The sequence below is a fragment of the Oncorhynchus gorbuscha genome, linkage group LG05 (genome assembly GCF_021184085.1).
Source record: "Oncorhynchus gorbuscha isolate QuinsamMale2020 ecotype Even-year linkage group LG05, OgorEven_v1.0, whole genome shotgun sequence".
Taxonomy (NCBI): domain Eukaryota; kingdom Metazoa; phylum Chordata; class Actinopteri; order Salmoniformes; family Salmonidae; genus Oncorhynchus; species Oncorhynchus gorbuscha.
Window position 1 is genome coordinate 72,628,254 of NC_060177.1, and position 22,707 is coordinate 72,650,960.

Below are 22,707 nucleotides of genomic sequence, written 5' to 3' on the forward strand. Positions count from 1 at the left end.
ACAGGAGTTGGGAAATTAACTGGGCTTGGGAAATAAAAACAATGTTTCCGTCCATATTCAATATTCTCACGTGTTTTAATTATACAGAAGCTGAAAATGTCTTTGTGTGGTAAACAGCAAATATTGATGATGTTTTAAAGGCCCGTTGCAGTCAACATTCTGTTTTTCCTGTGTTTTGTATCATATTGTACAACAGCTGATAAAAATAAGGCCTGGATTCAATCTATGAGGATTTTAGTGTTGGCCGACATCCGCATAGCAGATGTTTTGGCGGTGTTGGATGTGTAACTGCGGTATTCGCTGACATTAGTAAGCAGCTGCTCCTATGTGTCACAAACCACTCCCTTCCTTAGTATCCCTACGGCGTTAGAAAGTGTCGGGTCTGGAAATAATGACTCTCAAATGTCAAACCATTGATGTGAGGCTAATGCTTGGTTTCATGTTCATTTGGATGGGGGGGGGGATTTATGCCCAGCAGCCAATTCGAGAGTTTGAATTTGTAACGTGGCTGCATGAGATTTGTCGGATTATAGTTGGGTGTGGTTCCTTTGCATCCAATGTCTGCGAAAAGGTAACGCAATGAGTCGCTTGATTTGACAGCTCGCAGTTCCACCTCAGATTCCGCCAAAATAATGTAAAACGGATGTCAATCTGATTGAATCTAGCACGAACGCTGTAAAAGCGCAAACATTTTTATCAGCATTATTTCCTGATAGTTGCTGGTTGAAAATACAATTTATACAGGACCTTCTAAATCAGCAGGTTTGCATGGGTGGTATTTTGGCTTGCCTGGTGAATAGAATGTATATGTTAATGCCTGTTTATATTCAGTGAAGTGCCCTTTAATCTTGACCACATGGAGAATTCAATAAATCAGATTATTTTATACTAATAAGGACTTGCTAAAGTCCCTCGTGCGTTCTCTGTGAGCCCTCTGTGACTTTCAGGAAGATTTTACCCACTTAAACCCAAACTTTCTCAAAGGGTTCTCCATCATTGTGAAGCACGAGTTATTTTGTTGCTTCGACAAAGTAATTTCTGAAGATTATTATTTATTTAATGTGATTTGTGATTAATTTTAAGAAAAAATAAATAAACCTGTCCCTTATTTGAAGGTCAACCCTGTTAGGTGAACAGATTATCTCGTTTTAATATACAGTTGAAGTCGGAAGTTTACATACACTTAGGTTGGACTAATTAAAACTAGTTTTTCAACCACTCCACAAACTTCTTGTTAACAAACTATAGTTTTTGGCAAGTTGGTTAAGACATCTACTTTGTGCATGACACAAGTCATTTTTCCAATGATTGTTTATAGACAGATTATTTAACTTATTCACTGTATCACAATTCCAGTGGGTCAGAAGTTCACATACACTAAGTTGACTGTGCCTTTAAACAGCTTGGGAAATTTGAGAAAATGATGTCATGGCATTAGAAGCTTCTGATAGGCTAATTGACATCATTTGAGTCAATTGGAGGTGTGCCTGTGGATGTATTTCAAGGCAAACCTTCAAACTCAGTGCCTCTTTGCTTGACATCATGGGGGAAATAAAAATAAATCAGCCAAGACCTTAGAAAAAAATTGTAGACCTCCACAAGTCTGGTTCATCCTTGGGAGCAATTTCCAAACGCCTGAAGGTACCACGTTCATCTGTACAAACAATAGTACGCAAGTATAAACACCATGGGACCACACAGCCATCATAACGCTCAGGAAGGAAACGCGTTCTGTCTCCTAGAGATGAACATACTTTGGAGAGAAAAGTGCAAATCAATCCCAGAACAACAGCAAAGGACCTTGTGAAGATGCTGGAGGAAACAGGTACAAAAGTATCTAGATCCACAGTAAAACGAGTCCTAGATCGACATAACCTGAAAGGCCGCTCAGCCAGGAAGAAGCCACTGCTCCAAAACCGCCATAAAAAAGCCAGACTACGGTTTGGAACTGCACATGGGGACAAAGATCGTACTTTTTGGATAAATCTCCTCTGCTCTGATGAAACAAAAATATAACTTTTTGGCCATATTGACCATCTTTATTTTTGGAGGAAAAAGGGGGATGCTTGCAAGCCAAAGAACACCATCCCAACCATGAAGCACAGGGGTGGCAGCATCATGTTGTAGGCGGTGCATTAATGCAGGGACTGGTGCACTTCACAAAATAGATGGCTTCATGAGGATGGAAAATTATGTGGATATATTGAAGCAACATCTCAAGACATCAGTCAGGAAGTTAAAGCTTGGTCACAAATTGGTCTTCCAAATGGACAATGACCCAAAGCATACTTCCAAAGATGTGACAAAATGGCTTAAGGACAACAATGTCAAGGTTATTGGAGTGGCCATCACAAAGGCCTGACCTCAATCCTATCGAAAATGTGTGGCCAGAACTGAAAAAACATATGTGAGCAAGGAGCCCTACAAACCGGACTCAGTTACACCAGCTCTGTCAGGAGGAATGGGCCAAAATTCACCCAACTTATTGTGGGAAGGTTGTGGAAGGCTACCCAAAACGTTTGACCCAAGTTAAACAATTTAAAGACAATGCTACCAAATACTAATTGATTGTATGTAAACTTCTGACCCACTGGGAATGTGATGAAAGAAATAAAAGCTGAACTATATCATTCTCTCTACTATTACTCTGACATTTCACATTCTTAAAATAAAGTGGTGATCCTAACTGACCTAAGACAGGGCATTTTCACTAGGATTAAATGTCAGGAATTGTGAAAAACAGAGTTTAAATGTATTTGGCTAAGGTGTATGGTGTATGTAAAATTCCGACTTCAACTGTACGTGCTCTTTAAGACAATGTTAAAGTTAGGCGAAATCAAAAGGCACCAAATGTGGACAACCCATATCCCCCCCATTAGGCCCCTCACCTAGACCACTCCCAGACAATCTTAACAAAATTCTTGTTTGAGAAATATTTTTTTGCTAAAAAGCTATTTCTGTATATGTTTTAACATTTTATTGGACAACTATAACAGTAAGGTACTTAATTTTACCCAGAAAGTATTTGATATTGAGATTTTAAAAAGTCTGCATTGGGCCTTTAACTTTATTAAAATATATATAGTGTGTATGAAAACATCCAGTTTGTCACCATAAAGCAATTGACTTCAAGAATGTAGAAATGCCATAAAAGTTGATTTCAGTAATCAAAAAGTTAGTTTTTGCATTTTTACAAAGGTGGCACTAAAAATGGTTTATTATTGCTTTGCTGGGCCAACCCAAGAGTGCATACTTTGTCTGTCCGCTCTCCTGTCACATGGACTGGATGCTGGGCTGTCACTGGTCACATTGCCTGTCACACTGCATGGCACTGTTAATTGGCTGAGGGAAGGCATCTGGATCTGATTGGCTGTGCTGTGCATGAAGGCGGACTCGTTAGTATTGGTGGCTGTGTGTGAGCCAGAGGGTTGAGGGAGAGGGTAAGGACTGGCCCCTCCTGAGGCCTGACTCCCCCATGGCCTCCACTCTGACCTTCCCCTCTGGAGGAGGGGGCCATTGGCTGCGCTCTGGGGGCCAGGGTTGAAGTTTCCGCCGGCGGGCCCCTTTGCCTCGTACACCCCCCGACTCAGTCCATTCAGCATGGAGGAATGCCCCAAGTGCTCAGCCAGGATCAAGGGCTGCCGGTCCTCCTCTTCACAGATGGCAAACACCGGGACACTGACGTGGTCGCTCTCTGCTGGGAAATCACGGCGCTTCCCACCCTGCACCTCTTCCAGCTGCCCCTGCCCAGAGGTACTGTTACTGGGTTGGGACGGGGAGGCCTGGAGGAGGGAGCCCCCGGGAGCCTTGGTGCTGTCTGAGGGACTGGACCCAGAGAGCAGGCCGAAGCAGGGCCCGGTGAAGCGGGAGCGCCGCATGTTGCTAGTGGAGTTTAGGCGGCGCTGCCTCTGGGCGGGCAGGGTGAGGGGATACGAGACGTTACTCATGGAGGAGTCGGAGGCGTTACTGTCATCCTGGGCCTCCAACTGGGGGTCGGAGAACACTTTCCTGCTGTCATCCCTACGGCATTCTGACACAAAGCCTGACGGGGCCTGGGGGGGAACAACATCTAGTCAGCACATATCTCTCTGCAGTGCAACATGACATTCATTGTTGTTTTTTGTTTTTTATCTGAGCCGAGTCTTAAAAAAATATTTAAAAAATCCACAGAAACGTACATTACATGACTGTAACTCACTCTAGGTAAGAGCGTCTGCTAAATAACAAAAATGTAAAGATATACAGTTTATGAAGGTGTGACTTTTATTCAACAGCACTGCTGAATGACCAAGCTACTAACGCTGTCCACCAGCTTAGTGAAGGGACTGGTGGAGTTCCAACTGCACCACTTCTTGTGTAACTGGGGCAGTGGAGGGAGGAAGTCCTGGAAGGTGCGGACACTCCAGGCCCGCGGCCGGGGTCGGGCACAGCTGGCACTGCCATCCTGGGCAGCATAGGTCTCTGTGGGCGAGGCAGCCGGGTCTGGAGAGGGCCAGTCACTGACAGGGCCTGGGCCGGTGTCACTGTGCCTCAGAAACCTCTCCCGCTGCTGATAGGAGGGAGACACGAAAACACAAATCAAATATAATTCAATCAAACCCACCATGCAGTGTCTGTGTTCATGGGGAGTAGTAAACAAACAGAGTTCTTCAATGGAAAAGCATCTGAAAGAGGTTAAATGCTTAAACCCAGTGAACCCGCTGTAGCAATGTTACACAGTGCATTTCTTTTTACAAACTGCTGCCATCGCAGAAAATGTCTTATTCTGAAAACTGGAAGCACTTACATGTGATTATTTTATTATTTTATTTGACCATAGGAAAATGAGCCACTGTGTGAATACAATGCATATTCGATTGACTTGAGCACTCAGTCAATGGAATTTTCACCACCAGTTGCATCGGAGCGTAAATGAGACATTGGCTGGAGATAGCTGGATAAAAATAGCTGCATAGAATCAGAGGTTGCATTATATTCAAGCACTGACCTGCACCTCAAATCACAGTTGACCTAAAAAGGGCAACAAGCAAACCATTGAATCAGGCATGTATAATCAAAAGAACAACAAAGTGCTGCCTGATAGTGGGTACAGTCAGCAATTCCTACCTCTATGATCCCAAGAACCATACCCACAAAGATTGTGGGTGCTGATATATGATCAGTGTTGTCTTTAAGATCATAATTAATACAATTATATGGACAGGGGGTGGGACCTTATCCAAGATCTGCTCTCCTACTCTGAAGGACAGTTTTCCAAACACAGATTTGTTTATATAGTTAACAGTAAACAATATTTCTTAACACTAACTTGTTCCTCATATTGAAGTATTTTTCTTACCTTGTAGTTCCTCTCATTCTCAAACTGTTTGTCAAATTGTACAATGTCAGCCTACCGGGGAACAGTGGGTTAACTGTCTTGTTCAGGGGCAGAAGGACAGATTTATACCTTGTCAGCTCAGGGATTCAATCCAGAAACCTTTTGGTTACTGGCCCAACACTCTAACCACTAGGCTACCTGCCACCCTGGACCCAAAAGTAAGCTCAATGGAGAAACTCCATGTCCAGGGCTAGGCTTAATCTGTGTTCGCAAAACCGCCTCGGAGAGTCTTTACGGTAGGTGTCTCATTGATATAAGCCAGGTCAGAGGTGAAGGGCCCATCAGTCACAAATCCTCCCTCAGTCAGTTTGGGGGGATAGAGGTTTAAGGGGTTGCTCCTTTCAGAAATAGAAATAATCCTTACTAAGAATCACTAACAGCTCACTTAGTCTAGACGAGACCCCCCCTCATCGTGCACACACACAGGCTAAGATTGTTGCCTGACAAACTAAGTGATATTAGAACAATAACTTACGACTCTGAAGTAATGACTTGAAAAGGATGTTTTATATATTCCCATTAAAAGTCTGAACATTTACAAACACAGACCACACACACACACACACACACACACACACACACACACACACACACACACACACACACACACACACACACACACACACACACACACACACACACACACACACACACACACACACACACACACACACTTGAAGCTGGCTCCCCAGATAATATATCCATTGGGCTAGGCTGCAGGAAAGCTCACCAGCTCTCTAATATCTGCCAGGTCTGCTTTATGCCAACTCTTATTCCAATAGAGCATAAGTAAAAATGCTGGGTCATACCCTCTCCTACCCTCAATCTCCTGTCGCTCCGTTTGACACCCCGACTGGGTTATCTGCTACTGCCTGGGTGTCATGTCACCCCTAGAGGAGGTTCTCTGCTACTGCCTGGGTGTCATGCCACCCCTTGGAGGTTCTCTGCTACTGCCTGGGTGTCATGCCACCCCTAGAGGAGGTTCTCTGCTTCTGCCTGGGTGTCATGCCACCCCTTGGAGGTTCCCTGCTTCTGCCTGGGTGTCATGCCACCCCTTGAGGAGGTTCTCTGCTTCTGCCTGGGTGTCATGCCACCCTAGAGGAGGTTCTCTGCTACTGCCTGGGTGTCATTCTACCCTAGAGGAAGTTCTCTGCTACTGCCTGGGTGTCATGCCACCCTAGAGGAAGTTATCTGCTACTGCCTGGGTGTCATGCCACCCTAGAGGAAGTTCTCTGCTACTGCCTGGGTGTCATTCTACCCTAGAGGAAGTTCTCTGCTACTGCCTGGGTGTCATGCTACCCTTAGAGGAGGTTCTCTGCTACTGCCTGGGTGTCACTCCTAGAGGAGGTTCTCTGCTACTGCCTGCGTGTCACTCCTAGAGGAGGTTCTCTGCTACTGCCTGCGTGTCACTCCTAGAGGAGGTTCTCTGCTACTGCCTGCGTGTCACTCCTAGAGGAGGTTCTCTGCTACTGCCTGCGTGTCCCCCCTAGAGGAGGGCACCTTGATTGGTCCTAGCCAGGGTTACCTACCTCGCCTCGCTCCTTACCGTATGGGCCGAGAACAGCAGTCTGCTGCTCGTACTGGGCGCAGATGAAATGATAAACACCTCATCTGTCCCCAAGTCCAGTTCCGTGAGACCATTGGATGAGAGGTCCACTTCAGCATGCTCAGACATATCACCACCAACACTGACCGGGGAACCTGGGAAGGAAAGGAAGGAATAGTTGTTTTTGAATAATTTAGTTGTGACAGATACAATTAAAACATTGCTACATTGAAGGCACAACAGTCAGATGCATTGCACCATCACACTAGTTTACGCTAACTTCCACTGCTTTTCCCTAAAAGAGCACTTGAAATGGAATGTTAAAGCTTGGTCTCCATAGGCTACTGTATATTACTGCACTGTGTACCCAGTACACCATGTACCCACTGTAGCCACAGTACTTGTCCACTCATATTTCTGTTAACTCAGTGAGTTCCAAAGGTGCTTGCACTCAATCCATGAAAAGGAATAACCCAAGGAGGCAGAGATGCAAAAATAATATACTTCTTTTAATGAATTCTTGAAAGAATACAGAGGGGTGACATTGCAAGGTGCTAAAAATAGAAAAACACTCATGGTGACATGGTTGAACTCAGCGTGAGGAGAAACATGGTGTTCCTAATGCTCTCACGTTATTCAAGTTAAATATCATGACCTGTAAACTCTCTGTGGGCTCAGCTACAATGAGAGAGCCTTTGGATTGTTCTGGGAAAAACCTTGTGTTACTCCAAAACTAAAGCCATTTTCCATTGAGACTTCTAATGCTGCACTTCCCACCTCCCAATTTAGAGCCATTCTATGGCTGTTATCATGAGAAAATATGTCTACTCATTCAGTCTGTGGTAGAATCCTACCAGTTATATTATTTATATTATTGTTTAGAATCCTACCTGTCCGATTACTGTTTAGAATCCTACCCGCTCTATTATTGTTTAGAATCCTACCAGTTCTATTATTTCTATTACTGTTTAGAATCCTACCAGTTCTATAATTTCTATTACTGTTTAGAATCCTACCCGCTCGATTACTGTTTAGAATCCTACCCGCTCTATTATTGTTTAGAATCCTACAAGTTCTATTATTTCTATTACTGTTTAGAATCCTAACAGCTCTATTATTGTTTAGAATCCTACCTGCTCGATTACTGTTTAGAATCCTACCAGCTCTATTATTGTTTAGAATCCTAACTGCTCGATTACTGTTTAGAATCCTACCAGCTCTATTATTGTTTAGAATCCTACCAGCTCTATTATTGTTTAGAATCCTACCAGTTATATTACTTCTATTACCGTTTAGAATCCTACCAGCTCTATTATTGTTTAGAATCCTACCCGCTCTATTATTGTTTAGAATCCTACGAGTTCTATTACTTCTATTACTGTTTAGAATCCTACCAGCTCTATTATTGTTTAGAATCCTACCAGCTCTATTATTGTTTAGAATCCTACCAGTTCTATTATTTCTATTACTGTTTAGAATCCTACCAGTTCTATAATTTCTATTACTGTTTAGAATCCTACCTGCTCTATTACTGTTTAGAATCCTACCAGTTATAGTATTTATATTATTGTTTAGAATCCTACCAGTTATATTATTTATATTATTGTTTAGAATCCTACCAGTTATATTATTTCTATTATTGTTTAGAATCATACCAACTCTATTACTGTTTAGAATCATACCAGCTCTATTACTGTTTAGAATCCTACCAGATCTATTATTTCTGTTATTGTTTAGAATCCTACCAGATCTATTACTGTTTAGAATCATACCAACTCTATTACTGTTTAGAATCATACCTGCTCTATTACTGTTTAGAATCCTACCAGTTATAGTATTTATATTATTGTTTAGAATCCTACCAGTTATATTATTTATATTATTGTTTAGAATCCTACCAGTTATATTATTTATATTATTGTTTAGAATCATACCAACTCTATTACTGTTTAGAATCATACCAGCTCTATTACTGTTTAGAATCATACCAGCTCTATTATGTTTAGAATCATACCAGCTCTATTACTGTTTAGAATCCTACCAGATCTATTATTTCTGTTATTGTTTAGAATCCTACCAGATCTATTACTGTTTAGAATCCTACCAACTCTATAACTGTTTAGAATCCTACCAGCTCTATTACTGTTTAGAATCCTACCAGTTGTATTATTTATATTATTGTTTAGAATCCTACCAGCTCTATTACTGTTTAGAATCCTACCAGCTCTATTATTGTTTAGAATCCTACCAGCTCTATTATTGTTTAGAATCCTACTAGTTCTATTATTTCTATTACTGTTTAGAATCCTACCAGCTCTATTATTGTTTAGAATCCTACCAGTTCTATTATTTCTGTTATTGTTTAGAATCCTTCCAGATCTATTACTGTTTAGAATCCTACCAACTCTATAACTGTTTAGAATCGTACCAGCTCTATTACTGTTTAAAATCCTACCAGTTATATTATTTATATTATTGTTTAAAATCATACCAGCTCTATTACTGTTTAGAATCATACCAGCTCTATTACTGTTTAGAATCATACCAGCTCTATTACTGTTTACAATCCTACCAGATCTATTATAATAATAATAATAATATATGCCATTTAGCAGACGCTTTTATCCAAAGCGACTTACAGTCATGTGTGCATACATTCTACGTATGGGTGGTCCCGGGGATCGAACCCACTACCCTGGCGTTACAAGCGCCATGCTCTACCAACTGAGCTACAGAATCATACAAGCTCTATTACTGTTTAGAATCATACCTGCTCTATTACTGTTTAGAATCCTACCAGTTATAGTATTTATATTATTGTTTAGAATCATACCATCTCTATTACTGTTTAGAATCATACCAGCTCTATTACTGTTTAGAATCATACCAGCTCTATTACTGTTTAGAATCCTACCAGTTCTATTATTTCTGTTATTGTTTAGAATCCTACCAGATCTATTACTGTTTAGAATCCTACCAACTCTATAACTGTTTAGAATCGTACCAGCTCTATTACTGTTTAGAATCCTACCAGTTATATTATTCATATTATTGTTTAGAATCATACCAGCTCTATTACAGTTTAGAATCATACCAGCTCTATTACTGTTTACAATCCTACCAGATCTATTATTTCTGTTATTGTTTAGAATCCTTCCAGATCTATTACTGTTTAGAATCGTACCAGCTCTATTACTGTTTAAAATCCTACCAGTTATATTATTTATATTATTGTTTAAAATCATACCAGCTCTATTACTGTTTAGAATCCTACCAGCTCTATTGTTGTTTAGAATCCTACCATCTCTATTATTGTTTAGAATCCTACTAGTTCTATTATATCTATTACTGGTTAGAATCTTACCAGCTCTATTATTGTTTAGAATCCTACCAGTTATATTATTTCTATTATTGTTTAGAATCATACCAGCTCTATTACTGTTTAGAATCATACCAGCTCTATTACTGTTTAGAATCATACCAGCTCTATTACTGTTTAGAATCTTACCAGATCTATTATTTCTATTACTGTTTAGAATCCTACCAGTTCTATTATTTCTATTACTGTTTAGAATCCTACCAGATCTATTATTTCTATTACTGTTTAGAATCCTACCAGCTCTATTACTGTTTAGTATCCTACCAGTTATATTATTTCTATTATTGTTTAGAATCCTACAAGTTCTATTACTGTTGAGAATCCTACAAGTTCTATTACTGTTGAGAATCCTACAAGTTCTATTACTGTTGAGAATCCTACCAGCTCTATTACTGTTTAGGATCCTACCAGCTCTATTATTGATTAGAATCCTACAAGTTCTATTACTGTTGAGAATCCTACCAGTTCTATTATTGTTTAGAATCCTACAAGTTCTATTATTGTTTAGAATCCTACAAGTTCTATTACTGTTGAGAATCCTACCTGCTCTATTACTGTGTGTTGGAGGTCTGACAGTCAGGCCAAGTGTACAATTTTTCTGTCATAGTTTCACAGCCGAATGAAATAACAGTGTCACAATTACACTGAACATGTAAGTTAGGTTTAGGGGCAGATTAAGTCAGTCAGCCAGGTCGGAACCAGACCAAACACCCCAGCGGTACCCCTCAATCATGGAGATAGAGAGGGGGAGCAGGTCAGGGGGAGCGAGTGGATTCACTAGGCTAGGTGGCTGGAGCACAAGTAGAGGGAAAAACAGGGGAGTGTTAGAGGGAGAGAGAGGAGATAGTGTGTGTGTGTGTGTGTGTGTGTGTGTGTGTGTGTGTGTGTGTGTGTGTGTGTGTGTGTGTGTGTGTGTGTGTGTGTGTGTGTGTGTGTGTGTGTGTGTGTGTGTGTGTGTGTGTGTGTGTGTGTGTGTGTGTGTGCATACCCACCTGTGTGTGTGAGGCTGAGGGAGTGGTTGTTGTCGTTCCCCGCTGTCCTAGGGACCTCCAAGCTGGGCTGATTAGGAGCCACCAGCTGCAGCTCACGGACGTCAGCTCCAGAGTTCTGCACTCCCTCCTGCACCTACAATTTAGAGTCAGCAAGTACTATTACAGCTGCCTACCAGAGCACATACACCAAGAGAGTAGGGCTGCACAGCACTATGAAATACAGACATGAACTAAAGTTGTTTTGATCCATTAATAAAATGTTTTGATAACCAACGGGGTATTATGATCTTGTGGCAATAAGATACTAAAAGAGACCAGAACTTGTAGGACTGTTTTGCTTCTTTCCTTGTTAGCACACTAAAGTTCAATCACAAATAGAAGTGTATTAGGGAAGTGTAGTGTGTGTGTGTGTGTGTGTGTGTGTGTGTGTGTGTGTGTGTGTGTGTGTGTGTGTGTGTGTGTGTGTGTGTGTGTGTGTGTGTGTGTGTGTGTGTGTGTGTGTGTGTGTGTGTGTGTGTGTGTGTGTGTGTGTGTGTGTGTGTGTGTGTGTGTGAGTCAGTCAGTCAGTCTACCTCAGGCTGCCTGCCCTGCGTGGGAGAAGTTGGACAACAACAGTGCCAGGCCAGCGCAGGGTATTTGCATTTGTTCCAGTGGCTGTAGTCTAGAGGATATGAATGAAATGTTCCCTGATTCCAGTCAGAAGCTAGCCTACAGAGGAATGTCTGGACACACACACACACACACATACACACACAGGGGTCGTTTTCCGTTTACCTCAGAGTTGTTGGATGAGCAAGAGTTGGCTCTTTTCGGACATAGTTTAGGTCTGGAAAACAAAAAAAGAGCCACAACATTGCAGTTATGCATTTCTTGACTGTTTTACATATCTTTGAAAAGCATTATTTACTTTTTGACGACATTCTCTTTCATGCTATTTGTGAAAGCTTTACTGTTATTTAGGGCAACTGTTCTCCAAAATGTTTTATAAAATGAACTTATTCCTCCACAATTAGAAACGGGAACTTCACTGAGGTTCTTCCTCAAAACATAAAAAGTCTTGCTAGCTAAATCACGACATAAACAGCCCCATGTTGTTTCTCTAAAGGGCAGCTCCAGCAGCTGAGGGGATTCTGTTCATTAACCAAGATCTAAATGCTTTTGTATACCCATTTCTGGTACAATTAAAAACCATGGCGCCAGGACACGACTAATACAACTCTAACTGCTCTCCAACATGCATGAGGGATTTCTCTAAAGCAGTCATGGCTGTGGAAGTCGTTGCTGTAAATGAGAATGTGTTTTGAGTCAACTTACCAGGTCAAATAAAGGGTCAAATAAAAAAATACATAAAAATATTACGCATGATGGAAATGCCCTTCTTGGCTTCCTGATAATGTTTAATCCGTGTGTTGTTGTTCCTGGTAATTAGACTTTCATTTTATTAGAAGTGTGTTTTCAATTTCCCTTTCATTAGCAGCAAGAAGTAAGAACTACACAAATGGGCTTATTGTGCTCAACAGCCACACATAGGTTTTTGAGAATAACCCATTTCTACTGTGTAACCTATTTCACGGAGATGTACAGTATGTTGCAACGGTATATCATAAAGTATTGTGTGTATGTTTGTTTTTTCAATACAGAATGCTTTCAAGCTGAGAAAAATGTTAAATTGCACAAGTAATAAAAAAAACAGTGCTTTTCCTTTGAGTTTAGTTGACTAGATTGAGGGGAATTTTCATAGAGGTAGATGTTTTATATGTATGGGAATTGAAACCATCCTGGAGGGAACTAGAGATGTGAATCAGGCTGGTAGAGTACAACGGTGATACTCATTTAGTCACCTGGCATGGATAATATTACACCCTGCTAGAACTGGTACTAGCAGCGTGTGCTACTGTTGCCTCCCCATGGGATCGACCAAGAGAATAACCTGTAAATTACAGCTTTTGATACTGTATGTTGTTCTTGTTCTATTAAACAACCATGATGGCACCTCGGCAGGACAGAGGCTCACAGCACAGCAGCACAAGGATCTTTACTCTTCTCGTCTTCCTTCCTTATTCTCCCACTGGCTTTTGTATGGCTGCATTTCTCTTCGTCAGTTGGAATCGATGCCAGGTGCTGCACCTTGAATGGCCCTCACCCTCCCTCCGTCTCGTTCCCTCCGTGTCTCGCTCTCCCTCCCCCTCTCTGTAGAATGGTGATAATGCTGCACATCAAGGCAGCTACACCCAAACCTTTCACTGGGTCTCATCAGGGACCAACCAAGGGTTCCAGCTGAGTCAACGGGCAGGCCATCAGCAACAGCACACTAGTGGAGGAGGAGGAGGACTGACTGGCAGATTATCCCATTCACGGCTACCATCTCATTCATGGGAGGAGTCTTTGTTACACTGGCCAACATCAAAGACCCAACAGTTGTGCCATCTCCCTTGGAGGGTCATAAAAGGACAATTCTTGCTATTGTGCAGAATGTGCATGGTCTAGTTTATGTTTATGCTTGAGAACTGCATGTCTCAGGCTGTCAGGGAAATATATTTATAACACAAAACGTGTCTGACAAAGGTATCTTTATGACTCATTTCTTTCTGCATGGCTTGCTTTACCTGAAGATGTTGCACAGGTGAACTACAGGGATCATGAAGAGACAATCATTCCCATTGTGCATGGTCTTGTTTATGTTTATGCTTGAGTCAATAGGGAAATCAATCACAAAATGTGTATGACAAAAGAAACATTTTGAATTTCATATTGTATAATAACACAAAATCTGAATAGTTCCATGCCTGATATTACTGTACATTCCTTCTCCTCCTGTAATCCACCTGAAAACTTCCCCTGCGCCCCATACCTTTCCCTGTCTAATGTACCCATGTGGAAGAGCTAGGTTACAGTCAAATTGTGTCATTAAAATCTTCATTAATACTACATGTTAAACCACTTATAATGAGTTTACATGGTCCTTGACTGTGTAACATTATGGTCTCCTACCAGTATATTGGGATATTCATGCATTTGTTAACTTTTTATCAGATACGTTATGCATACTGTACATGTTAGCCATCTATTGTATTTTTACTGTAGGCTACATCGTCATTGGGCTATTCATGTCCCCTTTCGTTGTGAATTTGTACTTTGCAGAGGAGTTGGCATACAAGGGCAGCACAGCAAGTTTTTCCTGTTGTCAGGTATGCCATGTGTTTTTGTTTGTTAAGACAATATTTTACCGTTAGCAGTTCGCAAGTGCATGTCATGCACATAACGCCTGGCTGTCATTGAGAAAGTTGGCTAGCCTAGGCCTATAAGCTATAGTGTACATTGTGTTTGTTATTGTACTGTTATGTGAAGCAATATTATTGTTACAGTGCATTCGGAAAGTATTCAGACCCCTTGACTCTTTCCATATTTTATTACGTTACAGCCTTATTCTAAAATGTATAAATGTTTGTATTTTTGGTCGGGGCCTCTCGAGTGGCACAGCGGTCTAAGACACTGCATCGCAGTGCTACAGGCGTCACTGCAGATCTGGGTTCGATCCCGGGCTGTATCACAAACGGCCATGATTGGGAGTCCCATAGGGGGGCCACGACCGGGAGACCCATGAGGCAGTGCACAATTGGCCCAGCGTCGTCCGGTTAGGGGAGGATTTGGCCGGCTGGGATATCCTTGTCCCATTGTGCTCTAGCAACTCCTTGTGGCAGCCAGGTGCATGTACACTGACTTCGGTCGCCAGCTGTACGTGTTTCCTCCGACACATCGGTGCGGCTGGCTTTCGGTTTAAGCGAGCAGTGTGTCAAGAAGCAACGGCTCTTGACCTTAGCCTCTCTCTCTCGAGTCCGTACGGGAGTTGCAATGATGGGACAAGACTGTAACTACCAATTGGATATCACGAACTTGGAGGTCTCTCCAGAGTCCGAGCTTTGGCTGGGCCACTCAAGGACATTCAGAGACTTGTCCCGAAGCCACTCCCGTGTTGTCTTGGCTGTGTGCTTAGGGTCGTTGTTCTGCTGGAAAGTGAACCTTCGCCCCAGTCTGAGGTCCTGAGTGCTCTGGAGAAGGTTTTCATCGAGGATCTCTCTTTCCCTGCCACTGAAAAACATCCCCACAGTATGATGCTGCCACCCCCATGCTTCACCGTATGGATGGTGCCAGGTTTCTTTCAGACTTGACGTTTGGCATTCAAGCCAAAGAGTTCAATCTTGGTTTCATCGGAACAAAGAATCTTGTTTCTCATGGTCTGAGAGTCCTTTAGGTGCCTTTTGGCAAACCTCCAAGCAGGCTGTCATGTGCCTTTTCCTGAGGAGTGGCTTCCGTCTGCCCACTCTACCATAAAGGCCTGATTGGTGGAGTGCTGCAGAGATGGTTGTTCTTCTGGAAGGTTCTCCCATCTCCACAGAGGACTCTGTGGAGCTTGGTTTTTGCTCTGACATGCACTGTCAACTGTGGGACCTTATATAGACAGATGTGTCTTTCCAAATCATGTCCAATCAATTGAATTTACCACAGGTGGACTTCAATAAAATAGAAACATCTAGAGGATGATCAATAGAAACAGGATGCACCTGAGCTCAATTTTGAGTCTCATAACAAAGGGTCTTAATACTTAGTATTTCTGTTTTTAATTTTTAATACATTTGCAAAAAACAATTATATATATATATATATATATATATATATGTTTTGCTTTGTAATTGTGGGGTATTGTGTGTAGATTGATGAGGATCTTTTTTTAATTAATCAATTTCAGAAAAGGCTGTAACGTAACAAAATGTACTTTCCGAATGCACTGTACAGTATATGTAAGCCGATCAAAACACAACGCAGAGGCAATCTACACCGGTCACACTTGCACAATTCTCTCTGCTTGTCACCCCTGACGTACTGGTTGGATATAAATAGGTTGCTCTGACTCCCTGATAACACAACACATATGTGACAAATGGATATCATATCACAGCAACTCTCTCTGCATGCTTTTACATACCTGAAAATAATACACAGAGCGCTGGTGAGCACCATGGCAAAGAAGGCTGCTCCGCTCATGGCAGCCAGCAGAGAGCCCATCTTGCTGGCCCCGGCAGGGGCGTAGGCATGCCGGGGGTCATCTCCATCCGGTTCTGTCCGGTTGTGGTAGTGAAAGAGCAGGGCGAAGCCGCGGCCCCAGTGGGTGGTGGTGATCAACTCCATGATGACCTCTACCATCTCCTGGCTGGAGCCAAACACCAGCTGGCTACTGGAGGGCCGGTTGGAGCCGCAGAAGCGCGAGGAGAAAGTGAGGAGGTCTGAGATGTAGAGGACGTCGTGGGGGCAAGCGTCCACCACCTGGGTCTCAGAGCTCACTGACTCATTGTCCGTGGGGGGTGGAGAGGTCGGAGTGGTGGCCTTGTCTACAACCACAGCCAGGTCTGGGGCTGCTGCTCTGGGGTTAGGGGTAGGGTTCAGGTCAGGGTCGCCTCTGAGGAGAGGAGAGGTGATTGAGTTCACCGCTGCCTGGTCCCTGGGTAGGAGGTGTGAGGGGGGATGTGGGGATGCAATATCAGAGGTGGACCTTTTAGCAGAGTTGGAGACTTTGGCGATCTCCATCTTGGTGGACTGCTCTTGCACCACCACCTGCTTGACCTTGTCATGTTGGAAGGAGGACTGGGGGGCTTTCGATCTGCCCCCCTGAGCCTGAGTTACGGGGACGTCTTTAGCCAGCATTGACATGTTTTCATCTGTGACCGGACCGCCAGACGGGAACGTTGCCCCATCGTCAGCCTCAGCATCTTCCACTTTCAAGTTAGAGATGGCAGTGTACTGGGCAGAGGGGTCGTGGCTCTCGAACACGTCAAAGTCAAATATCTCCAGTATGAGCTGGTGGCCGACGGGCACAAAGAACTGCCAGACACAGTGGGTCCCTGAGGAATAGTTATAGGGAAACCCAGGAGACAGGATGAGGCCTTGGACATCCACAACATCCACCTTCGCTCCACAATCAAAGTAGACCTGCAATAATCACATACATGGGCTTGGTGAGGGGGACATGAGTGTACGTAAAAACGCTAGCATCTCTAATTATCGACATCTCTACTGTATACCAGCACTTGTTAAAGACTTACAGAAAATCAGCAGACATAAAAATAAAAATAAAAAGACATGATGATAACGTCTAGGGACATATGATACAAATAAGGCTGCCTTTTAAACAAATTATACAGTTGAGCTGAATTGCACATTGCCTAAAAACAATGAACTGCAACCAGACCTGAACTATTCAACCCTCCTCTTCTGCCAGCCAGTATATCAAAGCCATGGCGGTGCCTTGCATGCCTGTGCTTGGGTAACCCTGGGGAGGGTTTCTTAAAACACTCTGAGCTGGCTGTAATGCTTCCCAGGTGTGTGGGGTGGACGGTGGAAGGGGACCTCAGCCTGGCTAAGCAGTGGCAGATGTGTGGCTGGGGCTGCTGGGCCCAGAGCTCAGGTCCAGACCTTTGTAGGAGGGATGGTGTGTTTATGAGCTTTCCTCTCAGCCCAGGTTATGGACTGTGGGAACCGAGCGAACGACCTAGCCGGGGCTCAACCAGCACAGCCTCCACCACCAGACAGGTAACAAACCAGCCAATGCCCCAGGCAACACTAGTAGTCTGACTGGAAACACATTTAAAACACGGTATGTGTGTGTGTGTGTGTGCAAAAGGAGCACCAGCACCACTGCCATTGACCAACGCCAGATAGACGCTTTGATGGCCCATCTCATCTCTCCATATGCAGGCATTTATCAAAGGCATTCCTCAGATTTTAAGAAGCCAAATCTGGATGTACTTTTCAGTCATCACTGTATGAGAGAGGCTGCTGCTAGGTTTGGCCTCAGCAATCCCCTCCGTCCTTCTGACTGCAACTCTGCAACTCAAAGGCCTCTCTATTGCTGATACAGCTGGCAGCCTCACAGCCAGGTCAGAATGTCCCTTACAGAGAGCTGGAGGGCAGTAAGGACATACATATCTGTGTGTGTGTGTGTGTGTGTGTGTGTGTGTGTGTGTGTGTGTGTGTGTGTGTGTGTGTGTGTGTGTGTGTGTGTGTGTGTGTGTGTGTGTGTGTGTGTGTGTGTGTGTGTGTGTGTGTGTGTGTGTGTGTTCTATACAGTTAATGAAAGAGGTGTTTTCAAAGCACATGAATGCACCGAAAATATTGAATGCATTTTATTAAGGATATCACGCCAGAGGTGTAACAGTCCTGATCGCCTGACCATCACGTAACAGCATATGTAATCAATCTGTTTCAGACCTCCCTATCCTGACCACTTAATGGCCTATGTGGCATCGATAGGAGTCAGAAACAGTTATTCTAGTGTCAAAATTGACTATAAAGTGTAAATAGGATAATTTGTTATAAAGTCAGTCTCGTCTAAAACGGAGTTTGGAACATCCATGCGTCACAACAGGTAAATTAAGTTTGATTTGAGGATGTACAGTACCACTCAAAAGTTTGGACACGCCTACTCATTCAAGGTTTTTTTGTTATTTATACATTGTAGAATAATAGTGAAGACATCAAAACTATGAAATAACACACATGGAATCATGTAGTAACCAAAAAATTGTTAAACAAATCCAAATATATTTTATATTTGAGATTCTTCAAAGTAGACACCCTTTGCCTTGATGTCAGCTTTGCACACTCTTGGCATTATCTCAACCAGCTTCATGATGTAGTCACCTGGAATGCATTTCAATTAACAGGTGTGTCTCATTAAGTTAAATTGTGGAATTTCTTTCCTTCTTAATGGGTTTCAGCCAATCAGTTGTGTTGTGACAAGGTAGAGGTGGTATACAGACGATAGCCCTATTTGGTAAAAGACGAAGTCCATATTATGGAAAGAACAGCTCAAATAAGCAAAGAGAAACGACAGTCCATCATTACTTTAAGACATGAAAGTCAGTCAATGTGGAACATTAAGAACTTTGAAAGTTTCTTCAAGTGCAGTCGCAAAACCCATCAAGCGCTATGATGAAAGTGCCACAGTGTAAAATGCAAATGGGACATTCTTATAATGCCAAACATCCCAGTTCTGTTACATCACAGACACAGGCCTCTCTCCACTGGCAGTCGCAGCCAAGGCGGGCATTATTCAAGGAAGCCTTTTCTCATGGGGAACAATGGGCAGCAGTGCTGTTTGGTTGCACCACTTCATGGTGGGATGGGAGATAACACTTTAATGAAGTGATGTTAATAAGTAGGAGCAGGCAGAAAGTTTACAGAAGACCCTGCTGGTCGGTCATTGCACCCGAGTTGTGCCACACAAGGAGATTGACTAGACGATCCCTTTACAAAAGCAGAGAAACCAAGCATATAATGCTGTAGAATGCTTTGTGCATTGGAATGTCAAATGCAAACCTGTGATTAGTTTGAGGTTGACCATAATATTGATATTGTTAAGCAACTTGAATCCTTTGTCAGAAAAACATTTCCAGAACTGCAAATTACCTGAAATATAGTTTGAACTTTCGTCTAAAACGGAGTTTGGAACATCCATGCGTCACAACAGGTAAATTAAGTTTGATTTGAGGATGTACAGTACCACTCAAAAGTTTGGACACGCCTACTCATTCAAGGTTTTCTTGTTATTTATACTATTTTCTACATTGTAGAATAATAGTGAAGACATCAAAACTATGAAATAAAACATATGGAATCATGTAGTAACCAAAAAAGTGTTAAACAAATCCAAATATATTTAATATTTGAGATTCTTCAAAGTAGACACCCTTTGCCTTGATGACAGCTTTGCACACTCTTGGCATTATCTCAACCAGCTTCATGATCTAGTCACCTGGAATGCATTTCAATTAACAGGTCTGTCTCATTAAGTTAAATTGTGGAATTTCTTTCCTTCTTAATGGGTTTCAGCCAATCAGTTGTGTTGTGACAACGTAGAGGTGGTATACAGACGATAGCCCTATTTGGTAAAAGACGAAGTCCATATTATGGAAAGAACAGCTCAAATAAGCAAAGAGAAATGACAGTCAGTCAATGTGGAACATTAAGAACTTTGAAAGTTTCTTCAAGTGCAGTCGCAAAACCCATCAAGTGCTATGATGAAACTGTCTCTCATGAGGACCGCCACAGGAAAGGAAGACCCAAAGTTACCTCTGCTGCAGAGGATAAGTTCATTAGAGCTTCCAGCCTCAGAAATAAATGCTTCAGTTGATCTCAACATCAACTGTTCAGAGGAGACTGCGTGAATCAGGCCTTCATGGTCGAATTGCACTACTAAAGGACACCAATAATAAGAAGAGACTTGAAAAAGGCTGGGTTTCTGTACAGCACTTTGTGACATCAGCTGATGTAAGAAGGGCTTTATATAAATACATTTGATGGATGATCTTTGTGAGACGCAGAGTAGGTGAACAGATGATCCCTGCATGTGTGGTTCCCACCGTGAAGTATGGGGGAGGTGTGATGGTGTGGGGGTGTTTTGCTGGTGACACTGTGATTTATTTAGAATTCAAGGCACACTTAACCAGCATGGTTACCACAGCATTCTGCAGCGATACGCCATCCCATCTGCTTTGCACTTAGTGGGACTTTCATTTGTTTTTCAACAGGACAATGACCCAACACACCTCCAGGCTGTGTAAGGGCTATTTGACCAAGAAGGAGAGTGATGGAGTGCTGCATCAGATGACCTGGCCTCTACAAATCACCCAACCTCAACCCAATTGAGATGGTTTGGGATGAATTGGACAGCAGAGTGAAGGAAAAGTAGCCAACAAGTGCTCAGCATATGTGGGAACTCCTTCAAGATTGTTGGAAAAGCATTCCAGGTGAAGCTGGTTGAGAGAATGCCAAGAGTGTGCAAAGCTGTCATCAAGGCAAAGGGTGGCTACTTTGAAGAATCTCAAATCTCAAATATATTTTTATTTGATTAACACTTTTTGGTTACTACATGACTCCATATGTGTTTTTTCATAGTGTTGACGTCTTCACTATTATTCTACAATGCAGAAAATAGCACAAATCAACGAAAACCCTTGAATGAGTAGTGTCCACACTTTTGAGTGATACTGTACATTTGCCCACTAACATGGGTGAGCAGCTGCAGTGATTTCTCTCTATCCAATAGCATAGACGGTGAGACCGACCTGCCCAGCACCTCTGGCTTTGTTTCAATAAAACAACACGTTGCACATTTTTTTACTTGAGAAATACTGCACCAAACACCTTAGTTAGATGTAAAACTGTACAACTAAAACACCCTCAGCAAAAATGTCTAAATAAATTACAGATTTCTTGACTGAGATTCATTCTGGGGATTTCGAGGGAGTGAAATAGGCTTCCGGGTCTACAGTGTCTCATGTGGGACAAACATCATTAACCAAACGCGGAATCAGAAACTTTCTGTTGCAACAGAAAAACACACGTGCCAATTGGGGTGTTCATTGGCTCTTTAAGATTAACTGAAATGTTGTAAATGTTTTATTGCTATGGACACAGTACACTCATTGTCAAGTTTGGGCACCAAAATCAAATAATTACAGAAACAAATTCTAATTTATGCAGTGGTAAATACAATTTGATAGTGATGGAGGCTTATATAACAGTGATAAATTATAAGAATCAAGGCACACTTTGAAGCCCAACTAGTTCTAAGAGTGTTGTATAATAGCCTTTTCTTTCTCAATGCTTTCTCTGCTGTTTAGTGTGAAAACATTATGTCATAGTAAGGTGCAAAAGAGAAAATGGCCGTAGACTTATTAGGAACTCATGTCATGAGCGCCACAACAACAATACATAAATTACGCGGATGACATTTGAACTGGTCAAATGCCATTCCCAGAGAGGTTGCAGAAAGTAAGCCAATTTCCGTGTTTGCTCTACGGTGTTGTGCAGTGTAGTGGTATTGTGCCATACCCTATAGAATGAAGGGAACAGCTTGACAACATGGGGGGGAAGGAAGGGGTGTGTTTGTCTGTCTCCGTGACCAATATAAGTGTCCAAATCCACATTCGTGTAGCCAGGCTCTTTCTATTGACAGTGTGTGGGCTACATAGAAAGAGAGAACTTTGTCAGGGAAGGAGGGACAGGGACTGTCATTTTCCTGGCTCTGGCTGCACTAGGACTGGCTATCTGGAGGTCCGCCACCCTCACTGTGGTGTGATGTACATGGTAGACTACACATGAATGGCCTCAAAGTGCCACAGTGTAAAATGCAAATGGGACATTCTTATAATGCCAAACATCCCAGTTCTGTTACATCACAGACACAGGCCTCTCCACTGGCAGTCGCAGCCAGGGCGGGCATTATTCAAGGAAGCCTTTTCTCATGGGGAACAATGGGCAGCAGTGCTGTTTGGTTGCACCACTTCATGGTGGGATGGGAGATAACACTTTAATGAAGTGATGTTAATAAGTAGGAGCAGGCAGAAAGTTTACA

General features: G+C 42.5%; 1 protein-coding gene across 1 annotated transcript in view; it reads right to left on the minus strand.

Moving 5' to 3' along the window:
- Positions 1–2,697: 2,697 nt before the first annotated feature.
- Positions 2,698–22,707, minus strand: part of LOC124036462 — a 28,185-nt gene continuing 8,175 nt past the window's right edge. Inside the window, exons 2-7 of the mRNA XM_046351073.1 lie at positions 16,279–17,279; positions 12,069–12,120; positions 11,295–11,427; positions 6,924–7,078; positions 4,301–4,549; positions 2,698–4,052 (exon numbers count right to left, since the gene is read on the minus strand). Coding sequence (XP_046207029.1) covers positions 3,219–4,052; positions 4,301–4,549; positions 6,924–7,078; positions 11,295–11,427; positions 12,069–12,120; positions 16,279–17,279 — 2,424 coding nt within the window. The 3' untranslated portion in view covers positions 2,698–3,218. The remainder of the gene's footprint in view (positions 4,053–4,300; positions 4,550–6,923; positions 7,079–11,294; positions 11,428–12,068; positions 12,121–16,278; positions 17,280–22,707) is intronic.